At 45.3% G+C, this 18,006-nt stretch overlaps 1 protein-coding gene across 1 annotated transcript; it reads left to right on the top strand.

Annotated features, from left to right (window-relative positions):
- Positions 1–1,851: 1,851 nt before the first annotated feature.
- Positions 1,852–16,430, top strand: LOC149750326 (zinc finger protein DPF3-like). The gene is made up of 3 exons (XM_089907927.1): positions 1,852–2,355; positions 12,000–12,081; positions 12,625–16,430. The coding sequence occupies exons 1-3, from the start codon at positions 2,095–2,097 to the stop codon at positions 12,693–12,695; spliced, it is 414 nt and encodes a 137-aa protein (XP_089764053.1). The 5' UTR covers positions 1,852–2,094; the 3' UTR covers positions 12,696–16,430.
- Positions 16,431–18,006: the final 1,576 nt, after the last annotated feature.

Genomic DNA, 18,006 nt, shown 5'->3' with positions numbered 1-18,006 from the left:
TCCACGTGCTGTTCTCCTCACGTGGAATCCTCTCCCTCGCCCACTCAGCTAACTCCCCCTCATCTGCCAGGTATCAGCTTAAAGATCTTTCTCAGGGAAGGTTTCCTTGACATCTCAGACTAGATTTGATTCTCCTGTGATTTTTTCATTGCCAATTATGTTTTTTCTTTACAGTACTTACACAATTATAGGTAAATAGGTATGCATGTAGTTTATTAATTTGAGTTCTCTCTGACCAGACTAGAAGGATTTGGGGGTGAGGGTCTTGCCCACCACTGTATCTTTTCTGTCTAGCGCCATGGCTGGCCTAGCAGATGTTCAATAAACCCTAGTTCATGAACAATTACTGTAAGCTGGCTGGTTGTGGCTGGGTGTGCTCTAAGGCCGCGGAACAGGGCAACATCAACCTGCTGTTCTAGGTATATACTCCCTGAATTCATCTTCAACCTTACCAGATGTCCTATCTGAGAACCTGGGCATCTATGGCCCAGACCACCCGGAATCTCAAACTGGTATTTTCTCTCCTATTCCCATCCCAGTGTTCTGTGTGAGAGATCAGAATAGGGAACAACCCTGGCTAGTGTTCTTCTTAGACAGATCTTTGAGATGCTGTCAGGAATATCAGCTGGATGTTCATCCAGGCTTTTAACGTAAGGCTTTGCTCTCCCCAGGGTCACTGGCATGGTGTCACTTTGAGAGGGTTATTCAGAGCTGTGAGGGTCTAAGTTGCATGGCTCCTGAGAAGTCCTAGAAATGCTTTTAGATCAGTCCTCTCCTCAATGCTCCCACCTGCTATTTGCTAGGTGTCCCCAACTCCCCTCACCATGAGTCATTCTGTCCCCACTCTCAGAGATAACTCAGTGTGGTTTGCGTTGGTGGCGGCCCAGATCTGAAGGGTCCTTATAGTGACTGGATAGACAGTATTTCCCCCAAAGGACCGTGATAGAACTCTGTGAGGGTTTGGAAAAGAAGAAATGGGGGCCTCATGCTGGGATGTGGCTTTGCCAAGGAGTGGTGGTACCTCATGGGATCTTGACTGTCTGTGAGGGACACTGGGTTGGACACTGTGTTGGTTGCCCCTAATTGGTGCCCCATCTATACTATCCTTCTTTAGAAGCTCATAATCCCTCACGTGAAAGAGGCGACACATGCACTATATGGTGGATTTGGCAGAATTGGGAGAAGGGTGAACCCCTAGCAATAGGCAAAACTATCAATTCTTTTGTGACAGAGTCAGTAAAGGGCTTTGCCCGGGGTGTCTGGGCAGATCCCTGTCTGATTTACAGCCCTGGGAAACCGGGGGTCATCATCCAGGTTTCCCTTCCCTGCCAAATAGGAGGTCAAGGTCTTCACATTCTGTGGCTCACAGTTGTCCTCCTGCTGCTGGTGTCTCTCTTTTGGGTGGGCGGTGGCTAAGAGCAGAGCCCAGCTCCAGTGTAGGTCTGCTGGGGCTGGGTCCTCTAAGATCACATTAATGTCCCTCCTTGCTCTTATTATTGGCTTGGCTAACGTGATACATAGGATGGAGAGAAGAGTTAGAGCCAGTGACGAGTCCTTTCAGGATAGACCTGGCTGTTGTGCTCCCTTGCAGTGGTGCTCCACTTCTTCGCCCTCCCTGCCAGGCTGCTTCCCTCCATAGGGCCTGTTACTGTGCAGGGCGTGGACTTCTGCTTGTCCCCTGGGCATGGGCATGGACACCTTAGGTAGCAGTGTAGTGCCTCCCAGTGCCCCCCGAGCTCTGTTCCCGGGAGCCTCACATGTTCCCCCTGATCTCCTCCCCGGTGCCCTAAGGCAGTGTGCACAGCTTTGCAGGTCAGAAGGCTCAGCTGCAAATAGCCCATATGTGTTACCTCCCACCACAGTTGCTGCCGGGGAGATAATGCTGCTGACTCTCACGGTGTCGCCTTGTGCTGTGCGATTTCCTTTCTCTTTCTCTCTGATCACCACTTTCTGTCCTCATCAACTGGTTACATCTCTGGGGGAACATGGCTCTTAGGGCAAGAGGACTTGGATGACATCTCTCCTCAGCAAAAGGCTTAATACCTATTTCTCTCTTTGGGCGTTGATCTGATGTAACTGTGGGTGGTGGTGAGGATGGTGGGTAGGGCTCCAGCCAGGCTCCCACTTTACTCCACAACCCGTGCTACCCCACCCTCCCTCCAAGTTGGCCATGATGTTGTGGCATTGAGGGGTGACAGGTCAGACCCTCTGGCCCTAATGCTGCCATTTCTGCTTCCTCCAGGTCACCCCACCTGCCTGCAGTTCACCCTGAACATGACCGAGGCTGTCAAGACCTACAAGTGGCAGTGCATAGAGTGCAAATCCTGCATCCTCTGTGGGACCTCGGAGAATGATGTGAGTGTGGGGCTTCCCGCATGGGAGGGAGAAATACAAGGAGCTGGGAGTCCTTCGAGGATTGGAGAGGAAGGCAGGATTCTCATCACTGGACTCCTGGGGAAAATATCCATCAGGACCTCCTTCTTGACTTTTGCCCCGAGGACCCTTGGGACCCTTGTGCTACAGGGACCTTGGGTACTCTTCGTGCCTGTGGAGAGAGGTGCAGGAAGTGATGGCCAGAGGCTGCCTTGCTGGCCGTTAGCCCTCAAGGGTTCATTGATAGACAATGGTGCCCACTGCTTACGGTTGGGATGTGCTTGGCTCTTTACACCACATTCTGGAGTGTGTCATCTCACTTGGTCTAAATGTTAAGTATAATAGATGCAGAATTTTAAAAACCCACATTTTGTTATGGACAATTTCAAATATATACAAAGATAGAGAAAATAGTGAAACTGATGTACCCCCATCACTAGCTTCAACAATGATCAATACATGTCCAATCCTGTTCTGTAAATATCGCCACCTCTTTCTCCACGATATTATAGTCCTAGTCATAATATCATTTCACCTGTAAATACCATATGTGTCTAAAAAAATAAGGATTTATGTTTTACAGATTGTGAATATATTTATTTTCAAGTTAAAAAAAGAGATAAGGACTTACTTATTAACAAAAATAACCAAAATATTAACAATAATATTTTTAAAAATCAATGATTCCTTAATATAATGAAACATCCAGTCAACATTCCTATTGCCTCAATTGTCTTAAACATTGTGTTAATAATCATAAATTGTTTTAAAACGTTTTTATTTACAATTTATTTGAATTGGGATTCAAATAAGACTCATACATTGCAATTAGTTGATATGTCTTTAAAGTTTCTTAATATATAGCGTTTCCTTCTATTTTGATCTTTTTTTCCCTTGACTTTTTTTTGCGTTACGCGGGCCTCTCACTGTTGTGGTCTCTCCCATTGTGGAGCGCAGGCTCTGGACGCGCAGGCTTAGCGGCCATGGCTCACGGGCCCAGCCGCTCCGCGGCATGTGGGATCTTCCTGGACCAGGGCACGAACCCGTGTCCCCTGCATCGGCAGGCGGACTCTCAACCACTGCGCCACTAGGGAAGCCCTCCCTTGATGTTTTTGGTTGAAGAAATCAATTTATTTGTTCAATAGAGTTTCCCATGACTGTATTTTACTAACTGCATCCCTGTGGTGGTGTTTGACATCTTCCTCTGTCTCTTGTATTTCTTGTACATTGGTGCTTAGAGCTAGAGGCTTGATCACATCCAGGTTCTCTTTCTTTTTCTCTGTCTCTTTCTTTCTCTGTCTCTAAAATATATAAATAGCAAGACTACTTCATAAATAGTGAGGTATACTTTCATCAGGAGGTATGTAATACCTGGTGTCTCTCTTTTCATGACGGCAGCATCTTTGGCTACACTGACTATTTCATTAGGGGTCGCAAATAGTGATGTTCTTATTCCATAATTTCTTCTTTGTTTATTAGCTGGAATAATTCTATAAAGAGAAACTTTTCCAACCTCATATTTGGTTGCCTTCATGTATAGATTATATAGAAAAGGCAGGATAAGTACTAGATTCTTTCCCTTTATTTTTCAGTTTTCAAAATAAGGGGTGGATTCAACACGTATTCATGATCAAACCCTCAAGAAAATAGAAATTGTGGGATATTTTCTTAACATGATAAACTTTTTATACCTTAGAACTAAAGCCATTGTCTTATTTAATGGAGAAATAGTAGAGGCATTTCTGCTAAGATCAGGAACCAGGTAAGGATGCCCACTATCTCTATTATTATTCATAATTTTTCTAGAGATATTAGCTAATGCAATTAGACAAGAGAAAACAATAAGTATAAGAATGGCAACAAAGTAGAAAGTTTTTCTCTATTTCATAACTTTAATAGTATATCTGGGCAAGTCTAGAGAATGAATAGTAAAGCTAACTCAAACAGTAAAGGTAGCAGGATATAAAATTACCATACAAAAATTAATAGCTTTCATATGCACAAATAATAACCAGTTAGAAGACATTATGGTAGAGAAACTCCACTTACAGTAGCAACAAATAAGAAATATTTAGAAATAAACTTAACAGTAAGTATGTAAAACCTAAATAAAGAAAAATTTTAAATGCTTTTGAAAAGACATAGAAATAGATTTGAACAAATGAAAAGACATTGTGTGACCTTGGATAGAATGACTCAACATTGTAAAGATCTCAGTTCTTCCTAAGTTAATTTACAAATTTGATTCAAACCCAATAAAAGCACCAACATGCTTTTTAATGGAACTAGACAAGTTGATACTAAAGTTCATATGGAAAAACAAACATGCAAGAATAGCCAAGGAAACACTGAAAGACAACAAATTATGGAGGGAGTCTAGCCCTGCTAGATATTAAAACATACTGTAATGCCTCTGAAATTAAAACAGTATGGACAAAAAGACCAGTGGAATGGAATAGAAAACCCACAAATTGACCCAACTACATATGGACATTTAGTATAAAATAAAGTTTGTATCTAAAATTACTGGATCAAAGGTGGACATTTTCATGAACAGTGCTGGGACAACAGGGTAACCATTTGGGAAAAGATAAAATTAGGTCCATATCTCATGTAATATGTAAGAACAGCCTTCAAGTGGACTGGGAATATAAATATAAAAAATAAAACCATACTAGTAATAGAAGAAAACATGGATGAATTTCTCTTTAAATATAAGGAAAGATTTTCTGTGACTCAAAATTCGGAAGGAATAAAAGAAAATGTTGACAAATCTGACCACATAAACATTTGCATAGTAAAAAACACAATAAAGTAAAAAGACAACTGACAAAATGGGAGAAAATATTTGCATCATATACCACAGATAAATGTGGCAATATATAAAGAACTCTTAAAATTTGAGGAACAAGGGACCATAAACCTGATAGAAAATGTGAAAAAGATATGAAAAACAGTTCACAAAAGATATAAAAATGACCTTTAAATATTTGCAAAAAAAAGTTTGAATGCACTCATAATTAAAGAAATTAAAATGTAAACAAAACTGAGATATCATTTCTTACCCATAAGAATGGGAAAGAAAAGTATGGCAGTGCAAAAAAGTATGGCAGTGCATTCTGTTAATGAAGCTGTGGGAAAGGTGGCACCATTATATATTGTCAGTGGGAATACAAAGTGGTACAACCCTTCTGGAGGGAAATTTAGCAATACCTAACACAGCTACTGTGCACTTAACTTTTGACTCAGCTATCTCACCTATAGGAATCTACCCTAAAGATATACCCACGACTCTATGAAAATACTTATGTGTAAGGTTATTCATAGTCACACTGTTTATAATTGGAAAATATTGGAAATGACCTAAATGCTTATACACAAAATGGTTGAATAAAGGATGGCACGATGAAGTACTAGGCAGTTGTAAAACAACAACAACACAATGTAGATATTTATGAATTAATATGCAGTGATTTCCAGAACATATTGTTAAATAAAAAAGCACAGTAAAAATGATATCTACAGTAAGCTGCCATTCTTGCAAGAAAGGCATAAGAAAATATACATATATCTATTTACTTGTGTGAAAGAAATACAGGAAGGATAAGCAGAAAACTAAAGAGATTGGTTATCTACAGGGTAGGTGGGAATGGGGTAGAAAGAATGGGGAAATGGGGGTGGGATAGTAGGGATGGGGGGTAACACTTCTCTGAAAATACCTTTTTGTATAGCTCTGACTCTTTGAACCAAGGTATTGTTTCACATACCCTCAAGATAAATACTGAAATTCAGCCAGGAGGTGGGGGAAGCGAAAATGGAATATGAACAGTAACAAATGAACTTAACTATAATATAAATAGTAACATGGCCATACTGAAGGGTAGGGAAGGAAAAAATTAACCTAGATAACTTTGGAAAGTAGTATTTGACTGTATATTTTAAGGCTAGAGACAGAAATGACTATACACATATTATATGCTAGTTAGTAAATTTGTTTCTCACAGGCATGTGAGTTAGTCATTCTGAAACTACTTGATGTGTCTGCAGGTCTGAACTAATAGATATATATTGTGAATAATGAGAGCCAGGTTTCCCAATGTCCGAGAAAGAAAAATCAAATAAAGGGGGAAGGCTAGACTGAACCCTGTGGTCCTGGGTTGGAATAGGGGGTATCAGTATGAATTTATGCTTTTAAATATAATATATTTTGTTTATATATTATATATCTATAACTATTTATATGTACACACACATGTGGATAAATACAGAAATAAATATAGATGTGCACCTACACGTGCATTTATTTCCTAACTCTGTCGTAAGGGCCTAGAAGCAATGACAACCCAGAAGCAATGAGGACCCATAGCACCCAGATATTGGTTTCTAAATACCATTCTCCAGTAAAAGGAGCCAGGGATTCTTGGAGAAATAGCTGGAGCTGGGAAAATGTAAGAGGAGGCCGGAGCCTCCTGTGGTACTTAGAAAGTAAGGAGGTGCTAAAAAATTGGTAAAAGACACAGGAGCCAACTTGAAGGAATTCCTAATGGCCCAATCTGGAACAATTTGAGCCACAAAGTAAATAATGATAGTATTGGATTATAACCCAAAGACAAAATAAATATTCATATTAACATTTTAAAAATTGAATAAGTGAATGAATTAATGAATGAATGGGGAAGAGGTAAACTCTTCCTTAGAGCAGGATTACAATTAATAAATGTAGAGGGCAGAGGGAAATCACCGGTAGACAAACATCATGGTATGGTTGTTGTAAGCAAGGATCATCAATTGATGCTAAAATTAGCGGGCAAAAGTATTATGAGAAGCAGAATATTTGCTTGATCTCAAAGTATCTCCCCTACCCGATTACTTATTAATATGTTACAAAGGGAAAAACCATAACTTTACCGTGGAAAAACTACACTACAGATACTATACTACCTTAACTATAGGATCAGAGTAACATCACTAGTAATAAGATACATTGGTGTCCGTGCCCCCGATAAGATGCACTGAGAAGATCTCCTCTTATGGAAGAAAGATCAGACAAACTCAGACTGAGTGACATTCTACAAAATCACTGGCCTGGACTCTTCGAAAGTGTCAAAGTCATGAAAGACAAAGAAATCAAGGAACTGTCACAGATTCAGGGCACTAAGAATACCTAACAACTAAATGGAATGTAGGATCCTGAATTGAATCCTGGGGAAAAGGACTTAAGTGGGAAAAAAAACTGGTGAAATTCAAATGAGGGGAGGCCCGCAGATAGTCAATAGTGTCATGCTAATGGCAATGGTGATTCCCTGCTTTTCATGATTGTGCTGTGGTAACGTTAGATGTTAACTTTAGGGGAAGCTCGGTAAAGTGTGCGCAGAAACTCTGTGTCATTTTTGCAACTTTTCTCTAAGACTAAAATTATTTCAATATAATAAATTAAAAAATGACGGGATGTTTCCCTAGCATCTAACGAAAGTGACAAAGTTTTTAGAAAATAGTATCTTTATGGACTCGAGGATTTATACATACTTGATTTATTTCAATCCATTACAGTTAAAATTGTCCCATCTTTGGGACAGTGTTCCCACTTTTGTTCCAGTGGGAACACAGTTTGGATCCTGAGTCCTTCTGACATGACCTCAGTAGTATTTGTTTTTTTAATATTTATTTATTTTTTGGCTGCGTCAGGTCTGCACACGGGATCTTTTGTTGCAGCGCGCAGGCTCTTTGTTGAGGTACAGAGGCTCCAGAGAGAGCGGGCTCAGTAATTGTGGCATGCAGGCTCAGTTGCCCCACGGCATGTGGAATCTTAGTTCCCCGACCAGGGATCGAACAGGCCTTCTCAGCATTGCAAGACGGATTCTTAACCGCTGGACCACCAGGGAAGTCCCTACCTCAGTAGTATTTGTTTCCTTGCTTTCCAATATGTAACGATACTTATACATTTCATGCTCCAGACCTGGAATCAGCCATTTCTCCAATGACTCCTGGTTCCTTTTAGTGGGCAATGGTTTTTAGAAGATATAATATGGGTGATGGGGTGCTAATTTTTACTGCATTAGTCATTGTTTGGGAGCATTTTCAATGGACAGAGCTAGAAAATAGGTTTTGCTTGTTTTAAAGATAAAATACACTGAATTTACACTGATACTTCCAATTCATTGCCAGAACTAATTATAGGGTTTTTACTTAACCTTATCACTCTTACATCTGTATTTTCTTTTAACCATGTCAAAATTTTTGCTTCTCATTACCCACATAACCACTCATTTGATACACACATAGAATATCAATTCCACTATTAACAACACTAATATGATTGCTGGAAAGAAATATATATATGTATGTATATGTATATGCATATTTGCACTTGTTTTTGTCCTTAAGATATATTTGACTGAGGAGGTACAGTCCAACTGCTTGTTTCCAAGTCACTTGGAATAGTTTCTTTCTGTGTGGTTATGCCACCAACTAGTACATGATTAGATTCATTTGTTTCATTTTTCATTTTTTTTTTTTTTTTTTTAGTGACAGTTACCCTGTGAATTTTGCTTTATGACCATGTAAAATATTTACTGGCTCCAGAGTCAAATTTTTAAAATAAACAGTATGTTCAAAGAAATCTAACTTCTATCCCTACCTCTTTTACACTCTGCTTATAGGACCATTTAAAAAAATTATGGTTTATCTTTCTATTTTGTTAAATGGAAACATGTGTATGTGCACATGAATCCATAAGAAAGTGGATGCATTTTCCTAGAAAATGGTAGAAAGATATACCTGTTTTCTTTACTTTGTGTTTTGACTGAATATCCCGGAGGTTACTCCACAGCAATGTATAGACATAATCTTAACTCCTTCCTACAGTTGCATAGCTCTTCATTAGTTTATTCAACCAGTCCTTTATTGATGGACATTTGGGTTGATTCTGGTCTTTGGCTTTACAAATAGTGTTAATGTAGAGGTTTTTTGTTGACTTGGCAGAACCTTAGGGGAGGAATCAAGGGGGGAGGCGGCTCGGGCAATAGGGGGTTCCTCTCACATAGCCAGGGATTTACCCTGCACATCCCAGAAATGGATTCCCATTCTACTGGAACTGTAGCCATAGGTGAATTCTGGTTCTTGACTACTTGGGAATAAGATGTCTTTAAATTGTGTTTCTCACGGGGGTCCACATGGGCTGGGGTTTTTTTGGTGGTTTTGGCTGGCAATTATCTGAGAAGCAAATGGAAAAGAAGAGAATATGGTGCTAGACAATGATCAACCCATGAAAGAGACATTTAAACCCACAGATGCCTTGGTTTCCCTTTGGGAAAGTCCAATCCAGGATATTCTACCTCCTTGTATTTCTCGTGTCAGCACTAGAGTAGGAGTTATCAATGTATTTCAGATATTAATAATACTGTTTCTCACAAGTCTCTCCCTGTTTTCTGTCCCTATCCTAACTGGTTTCTCCTTGTATTATCCCTAAATCATATTGTCATTTAGCTTATTTCAGCTCCAACAATAATGGTGTAACTCTTTTGGAATAAACCACACTGTTCTGGATTTCATCCTACCTTTCTGACTGCTGTTTCTTAGTCTCTTTCTTCTCTGCCTGGGCCTTAGCTTTGGTGTTCCCCAAGGATCTATTCTTGGCCTTCTCCTCAGTAACTTTTTTGAGTCCTTGATTTTTCAGAAAATTCAACGAAAGCTGTGGATTTACCCTTTGCTCAGGAAAATGTACCTCTGTACCCATACACAGAGTTGTGCATATAACTTCTAGGAGTTCATGAACACCCCTCCATGAGCACAAGTTCAAAGACATCTGCTCTCACGTACTCTGGGCTTCCCTTCCCAGGACCTCCAGTGCCATCTCATCACCAGTGACTCCCCAGTCCATATCTTATGCCCAGGCCTCTCTCCTGACCTCTAGCTGCCTCCAGGCACCCTCACCAGGTGATCTGTAGACCTACAGATCATGTTCATAGCTGAGGTTGCCTTCTGCCTCCCACAGGTCTGCTCCTCTGCCCACGCCTTAGTGGATGGCTACATCGTTTGGCTTGCCGACCAAGCCACCACCTAGAAGACATCCTTGATTTCTTCCTTATCACTCTCTACATCTAATCAATGACTCTCAGATGGAAGCAAGCCCCTTTTCTCTCCCCCAAGCCACAACCCTAGTTCAGGATACCATCATAAGTTATCTCTTACCTGGACAACTATAGTAGCCTCCTAAGTGGCCTTCCAGCCTCAAGAACTAATCTCTCTCACCTGGATAGCAGCTATAGTGAGATCTTTCTATACTGCAAGTCTGGCCATGTTATTCCTCTATTGCTAACTCTTCGAAAGCTTGCCATTGTCCTATTGAAAGGTCTTAGCGTGATATAAAAAAAAAGATAATTCATGATCTCTCCTGCCCCATTGGCTTGCTCACAGGGGTTTTCAACTTCTATATCTACTTCTTCTAGGATCTCTACAGTGGTGAGAGCCAAGGTGAGATTTGATACAGGACTTAACTTTGCAGACGTCTTATAAGCCATCAAAGCAGGCCCAAAGTTCACTGAATAGAACAGGGCTGAACCTGGAGAATGGGGACCAGATCACAAACACTTACTGAGTAGCTACTATGTGCAAGGAAGTTCTGAAGGAGATGCGGAGATGAGTAAGACAAGGTTCTTCCCCAAGGGCCTTGCAATCTATAAAGGAGTGGACAAAAGAGGCATGTTCCAAATGGACTGGGTGTACACGTCTACCACATGCCAGGCTTTGTAGCATAAAGAAAAGTGCAATCAAATGTCCTAAGGAAGAGAAAGTACTATGAGGATGCAAGAGGGGTCAGAGAAATTCCATTTGATGAAGATTAGTGAAGTCTTTGTGGAAGAGAAGTGTTTGAAGACTTGAAGGGTGGGTAGGGAATGGTCCAAAACAGAAGGGGTCAGGCACTGGGAGAGTCTCCAGGCAGAGGGAACTGCAGGAGCAAAGGTGCCTACCGTGTCCTTGGAAGTTAACCACAGCACTGGAGGTGACTGTTCTCATCTGGCTCCAGCCTCCAGCCCCCCAAGAGGCTTTTGAGAGCTGAAATGTGGCATTGCATTTCTCTAAACTTGCATAACGAAACCCTGAAAAAGTTCTGAGGTGTTATGGATGTTACCAGCAAGTATGGTTGCTGCCCATTGCACAAATGGAAAGAGTGAGGTTGAGAGGAATTCAATTAAAATTTGCAAACATTGAAAGCACTTTCTAGGCACTAGGCAATCATCCTGGAGAACACAGAAATGCATGAAATTAGTTTTCCACCCTTATGGAGGCAGAATTATTGGCTATGTGAGTTCAGAAGGATAAAGAATCCCTTTAAGCTTGGGTGTGAGGTGGTGGTCTAGGAAGGCTTCTTGGAGGAGCTATGATCTGAGCGGAACTCTTAAGTGGGAGTAGGATGCGCATAGTTTGGGAGACGGAGGGGGAAATTCCAGGTGTGGGCAAAGCACAAGGCATGTTCAAGGGACAGTGAGGACACTAAATGGGGTCTGGAAAGGGGCATCCAGGGAAGTTGATCAATGGAAATAAGGCAGGCGGAGTAGGTGGGGGCCAGATGTTGGTTCTAAATAATTCAAACTTTCCTCCTCTCCTCCTACTCTGCATTCCACCAGGACCAGCTCCTCTTCTGCGATGACTGTGACCGCGGCTACCACATGTACTGTTTAAATCCCCCAGTGGCTGAGCCCCCAGAAGGTAATGGTGATGAAGTCAACAATAACAACAACAGCTACTTCTACCACTTACTGAGCCCTCACTAATGTGCAGGCCTTGTGCTAAGGGCTTTACGTGTCTTGTCTCATTTAATCGTCACAACCCTACGGAGCAGGTGTGACCACTCCCATTTTACAGATGATGAAACTGAGGCACAGCTCAACCAGCTGAAATTTCAACTTGAGGGCCAAGGAGATGTTTCCCAGACATATGGCTGAGAGGGTGGGGGAGGTGTGAGCTTCTAGAGGAAGTGGTCCAGACCCGGTGATTCCTGGTTAAGAGGCACAGCCAAGGAGGGAGGGTCTTCACTGCAGTTCAACCAATCATCTCTGAGCACTTTATGTCCCCCCCCCCCAACCCACCCAGCAGCTGAGCGACAGACTCCAGCACATTTTCAGAACTGGGACTCGGTCTCTGAATCGTGAAAGTCAAACTAAAACAGGGCTTACAAAAAGGTTAGGGTCGAGGGGTGGGGCTTGAGGGTCGGGGGAGGGGCTGCTAGTAATGCCATCTCATTTCTTGTAGGGAGCTGGAGCTGCCACTTATGCTGGGAACTGCTCAAAGAAAAAGCCTCAGCCTTCGGCTGCCAGGCCTAGGGCCCCAGGTCACAGAATGGGGCTTGCCGCCGGAGAGGCTGAAGCAGAGCCCAGTTCAAATCAGATCGAGCCCCTACTCCCGTATTTCCAGACAGACCAACTGCAAGGAACATCAGTAACCACACAGGGCGTGGACACGTGGAACCGAGGGGGCGAGACATCTGCTGAACTCCTACACACAGGTTTCCGTTCTTCAGCCAGCCCCTCCTGTTTCTGCCAGAAAGATCGTAAACTTTTGAAGAAGGACCCCAGCCACAGCCCTGTGGACCCCCCTCACATTTACCTTAGCACTGCGGCCCTCTCACTGGTTCCCATTTAAGGAGCCACTGGTCCCATTTTGTGACCACCCATCAGTCACTCATGCGTGGTTTGGTGTTTCCTATCTATTGTGTTCCAAGAAATCTTCGCACAGCCTCCCTGCCCCCAGCTTCGCCTCTTCATCCTGAACCCAGCAGAGGAGCAAAGAGCTGTGGAGAAGGTTTTATTTATTACAAGTCCCGCTGGAAACTCCTAGACTCGGAACCTAGAGGCTGTCTAGACGATGGAGCCCTGAAATCCCTCCTTGTTCCTTGGTCCCTGTGAAGAGGAAGAGCTGCTTCCCCAGCAGATATCCAGTGGCATCCACAGCCAGGGCGATCTCTTGATGGGGCTGGGGAGGGAGGGGGAGGCCCTGAGGGGTGGACGGAAATGTTGTGAAGATAATTCTGAGGCCCCGCCATAGCCAGTCAGTATTTGCTGTCCATCAGGAACGGCCTGGCAAGGCACCGGACCTTCAGAGCTGGGGCATCCTTGAGGAGAGACAGGCCACAGCCTGTGGCAGAGGAAGAGACCAAGACCCTGCCTTCCACTCAGCCTGGGTCTGGAGCTTTCCCTGTGGGACTCAAGAACCAGGAAGGTGAGTGAAGGCTGCCAGGTCAAGAATCTGAATGTTGGTCCCAAGGACTGCAGCTCTGAGAAACCCTTCAGTATTGATGTGACACCACGAATTCCTTTTCCCAAGTAATTCCTTCCTTCCACATAGTGTATGTTTGCCATTGTCTACTGAGACCTGACTCTGGAAATTTCAGGATGGGGGAGAAATGATTGTTCCCTAAACAAATAATTGGGGTGATGTGATTATTTACGACCAGGGCGACAATCACGCAGAAGCTTCAGCTCGAGGGCTGCTCTTATCTCCTAAGCTCCCCAGTACATGCTGGACTCTCCTTTTGAGAAGCCAGAGGTGGGGAGGCTCAGTTCCCAGAAGTCTGTGTTGGAAGTCAGCCCTGTGGGCTGGAGCGGACCGGGCTGCCTTTGACTTGCCGCAGCAGTGGCAACAGCAGCAACACATAAAAACTGACACATTTCTGGAAAAATCATTTGCCTAAAGGACAGGTCTCAGTGAGCAGGACCCTGGCGCACGCTCAGCTTCCTTGACATCAGCTCCATCTCTGTGGTCTGGCTGCTTACAACAAAGGCCCAAGTTATTTTTAGTCCTTCAGCTCCTGAAGAAGCCCCTGGAGCCCCAGAGGCTCTGGCCGCTTGGGCTACCTCTGCCGGGCTGCGGCCTTCTCGCCGAGACTTGGCAAGAGCCCTTCTTCCTGGCTAATTGCTCTTGGCCGGCAGACCCGGGGCAGCCTGGCGCACAGCCGAGCTGTGCTGGTCTCCCCCAGGTCCTCTACGGGGTGACCTGTGGCCAGCGACGGGAGTCAGTCTCCTGCAGGAGCCTGTGGCCTTGGAGGGGGTTCCATGCATACATAATGACCTCGTTTAAAGGGCCTGACCAGATGAGATTTTCATCTTCCTCATGAGATATTTCCTTCCCCCTGCTGGTTGGTGAACCCGTTTTGGATTCCGGAGGCCCAGGGAGGGTCTGGGAAGTTGCTACGTGGTCGCATCGTCCATTTACCCCGGGCGGGTCATATCAGAGGGCCAGATTTCCTCTCCTGACCACTCCGGCTCTCTGTCCTCCCACAAAACCCAAAGTGAGCATCCTCAAAGGCTGGTTATTGGTTCTGAAAAATCACCTTGATTTAATTTTAGGAAAAAAGTCATCAAAATGTTCTCAAAAGCCACAAATGGCTTAAAAGTTAAAAAAAAGCAAATCTGAAACCAAAATAGTGACCCTACAAGTGACAGACCCTGTTTGGAGTGTGTGCAAATCTGTTCCCCACCTCAACGCAAATGATGGGGTGGCTCTGTTCTCTCTCCAGCCACACTTGCCGCCACAGAAGCTGAGAGGGTAGGATTGGGTCTCGCAGACCAAGGACGGTGCTGTAACCTTCCACAGAGATGAGGGTGGCCAGGAGTCTGGACCAGACATCAGGAAGGCCCATAGTTCCCTTCCCAGTTTCACTCCCTGAAGGATGGGCCCAACCCCTTCTTCTTTGGAGACCTCAGTTTCCCCGTCTGGAAAATGGGGACAGCAAATCCAGCTTGTGAGATGGCACTTGCAGGATACTGCAAGCAAACAGAAGTCATGGTCACATTTATCACCTTCTGTATTGAGAAAAGGAAAGTGTTGGTCAACAATTGCTCTTTCTTTGAGCCCCAGAGAATGAACTAGAATCACAGGGTGCACATGGATGGTCAGGGTTTTCGTTTTGCCCCTGCCATTGAGTAGCTGTGTGACCTTGGGCAAATCACTTAACATCTCTGAACCTCAGTTTGCCCAGCTGTGAAATGGAGAAAATACTTGTCCTGCCTGTCCCACAGTGACATCAGGAGTCTTAAAAAGCATAATGTCATATAAATCATCACTGGAGAGCTGGGCTTGTCAAGTAGGGACCCCAAATGATTTCTACACCCCCTTTCTTGTGTGAGTTAGCCAAGGTTAGACGCCTTCTTGGAATCTCCATTTTGACCAAAGGGGGTTTATATTTTAAGGAAGAGGCTGCCTGTGGTCAGGGCCACTAGGTCAAGCTGTGACAAGAAAACTGTGACTGAGCATGGATCTGTGGTGGAAGGTGAGAGATCTATCCTGGGGCTGGGGATTTCAGAATGAAGATGCTCCCTTCTGTAAGGTCAACACAGCCTAGAATGGGGTGCTAACTTCTGGAGAGGGCTGTAATTCAGCTCAGTGTAACAGTCACTTAAAAACTTTGGTTTAAAGCCCAGCTCTGTTAGTTTCTAGCTGGTTGACCTCAGGCAAATGACTTAACCTCTCTGAGCCTCATTTCCCACATCTGTGAGGCAGGGAGATATGGCTTCTCCGGCAGGGATTTTGCGGGGACAAGAGGTAATGCTGCTGAAGGTCCGGGCATGGGCCCTGGCGTGGGGAGGGACCCACACCTTGGTAGCTCTGGTCACTGGGTCCAGAGGCCACCACGTGGAGATAATGGTGCTGTTGCCTCACAGCTCAAACCCTGGGAACAGCCAGGGTGCCTTTCTTCTGCTTCACCCCGATGTTGTGGCTCCCGCCGACCAGAGAGGAGGTGAGGCTGCGGGATCCCAACCGGAAGTTGAAACCCTCTGTTTCCTGTGGGTATTTTTGAAACTGCTTTTCGGGCCTGTAGCAAATCCAGTTGGAGGCACTGGCGTGAGGAATTAGAGACAAGGCCCCTGCCAGGAGATTTACCTTCCTGCGGCTTTCCTTCCAAACCCCCCACGGGCTCAGAGCCCCTAAGGCAGGAGCCAGCAGGTCCCAATGAGCCCCTGCTCCTGTCATTGCCCCAGGGTCAGGTAGGGAGCCAGGCAGGCCTAGGAGAGCAGCTGCTTCCCCAGACTCAGCGCAGGCCGTCTGGGACCACGTAGCCAGCCCGCGGGGGTGGGGGAGGGAGGGAGGCCAGATTCCTTCAGAGCTGGGGAAGATAACAGGTTTTAAGGTTGGGGGAGGGTTTGGGTTTCACAGTGATGGTTGCATGATACCCTGGAGAGTTACACTCATGGTGCATCTTATTTAGTCTTTGTGCTTTGAACACAGCATGATTCCTTTTGGCCCTTTCCTTTAAAAGTTCAGATATTTTAAGGAAGAAAAATTAGAGGATTATTATTACTTTTCCTATGGGGGCAAGTTTAGGAGAGAGATCTACGCTCTTGAAGAAAGATTATGGGCACACTTAGGCTTCCAGACTCAGAGAAGAGGGCCCCCTAGTATTCTCTTTGAGTCGTGTGTAGGGGGTTGGTGGGGAGCGCTGAGGACCACCCACCTTCCCTGCCCCTCAGGTGGTTCTCAGACTGAATGCAGGTGCTGGGACGGCAGCCTCCCTTCCTCTCTCGCTCCTCAACCCCCCAGCCTCTCCCCTGCTGCTCACCGTGGGCCCCTCCTTAGGGCGTGCCCGTGCCCAACCCAAGGGAGACATGGCTCCCGGGGGGGGGGGGGGGGCCAGAGCCGCGCTCACACTCCCAGTGAGGATGCCCTGACCACCACGCCTGCCTCCTTTTCAGAGCTGGGCACCGCTGTCACCTGTGGTACGTTCCCATCCCTGGAGCTGGGGTGGGGGGGGGGGAGGAAGGGGCGGCCCTGAGGGAGGAGTGGGGAGGGTCAAAAATCTTTCAAGTAAGGCAAAGCGAAATGAAGAGAAGTAAAAGGAGGGGGACCTGAGGAGGAGGCCAGAGACCTGGTTTCCACTCACGAAGAAGTCCTGCACCTAAATAACTAGAGGGCATGGAAAGGAAGAGTTATTATAACCCCACCCCCCTCCTCACCCTTTTCTTTCCTCAGGCCTGAGATCCTGGCAACATGCTTTTCTTTTTTTCCCCCAAAGGCCCAGCCTTTGTCAGTTCTGGACACCAGGACAGCTCTTCCTTTTTCAAGGCCCCCTGGCCTCTGGCTCCCCGTTGGTTGGGGGGCTTCAGAGGGCAAAGCAGGCAGGAGTGGTGCCCCTCACCCAGCTGGAGGTGGGAGGTACAGAGGGTCTTCTGGTCGATGTGGATTTTCCCAACCCCACAGAAAAAGTGTCCTTCGAACTTAGTGAGATAAGCTGTTGAGATCCTCCTGGTCTGGATGGAAGGATGGGGCTTGGTGGGGAAAGAGGTGGCAGCAAAGGACGGGCTAGATCACCGCCTGCAACCTTGGGAACAGAGGATTTCTAGGCGCTGCTTCCAGAGGGGTCAGGCCTGGGAGGCCCTCCCCATCCAGTCCCCGAGTCCAGGATGCCAGCATCTGGGACACCAAGAGAGGGGGCACCTGGCCGGTCCTCCCCACCGCCCGGCAAAGTGGATGGGGTTCCTCCTACCCCTGTTGTGTGCTCCCCTTTTTGCGATCTTACCCCCCCCAAAGGATGCGATTGGATTCCTCTGGATGTCACGTGAGGAATGGGGAAGTGCGTGGGAAGCACAGACACTTTCATTTGCCTCAGGCCTACAAGCCTCCCCACCTGGGCCCACGGCC

The sequence above is a fragment of the Delphinapterus leucas genome, chromosome 2, assembly GCF_059928025.1.
Source record: "Delphinapterus leucas isolate spDelLeu-1000000601 "Yukka" chromosome 2, BTC_Dleu_Yukka2, whole genome shotgun sequence".
Lineage (NCBI taxonomy): Eukaryota > Metazoa > Chordata > Mammalia > Artiodactyla > Monodontidae > Delphinapterus > Delphinapterus leucas.
The sequence above is the reverse complement of the archived record's forward strand: the minus strand, read 5'-3'. Positions and strand labels throughout refer to the sequence as shown.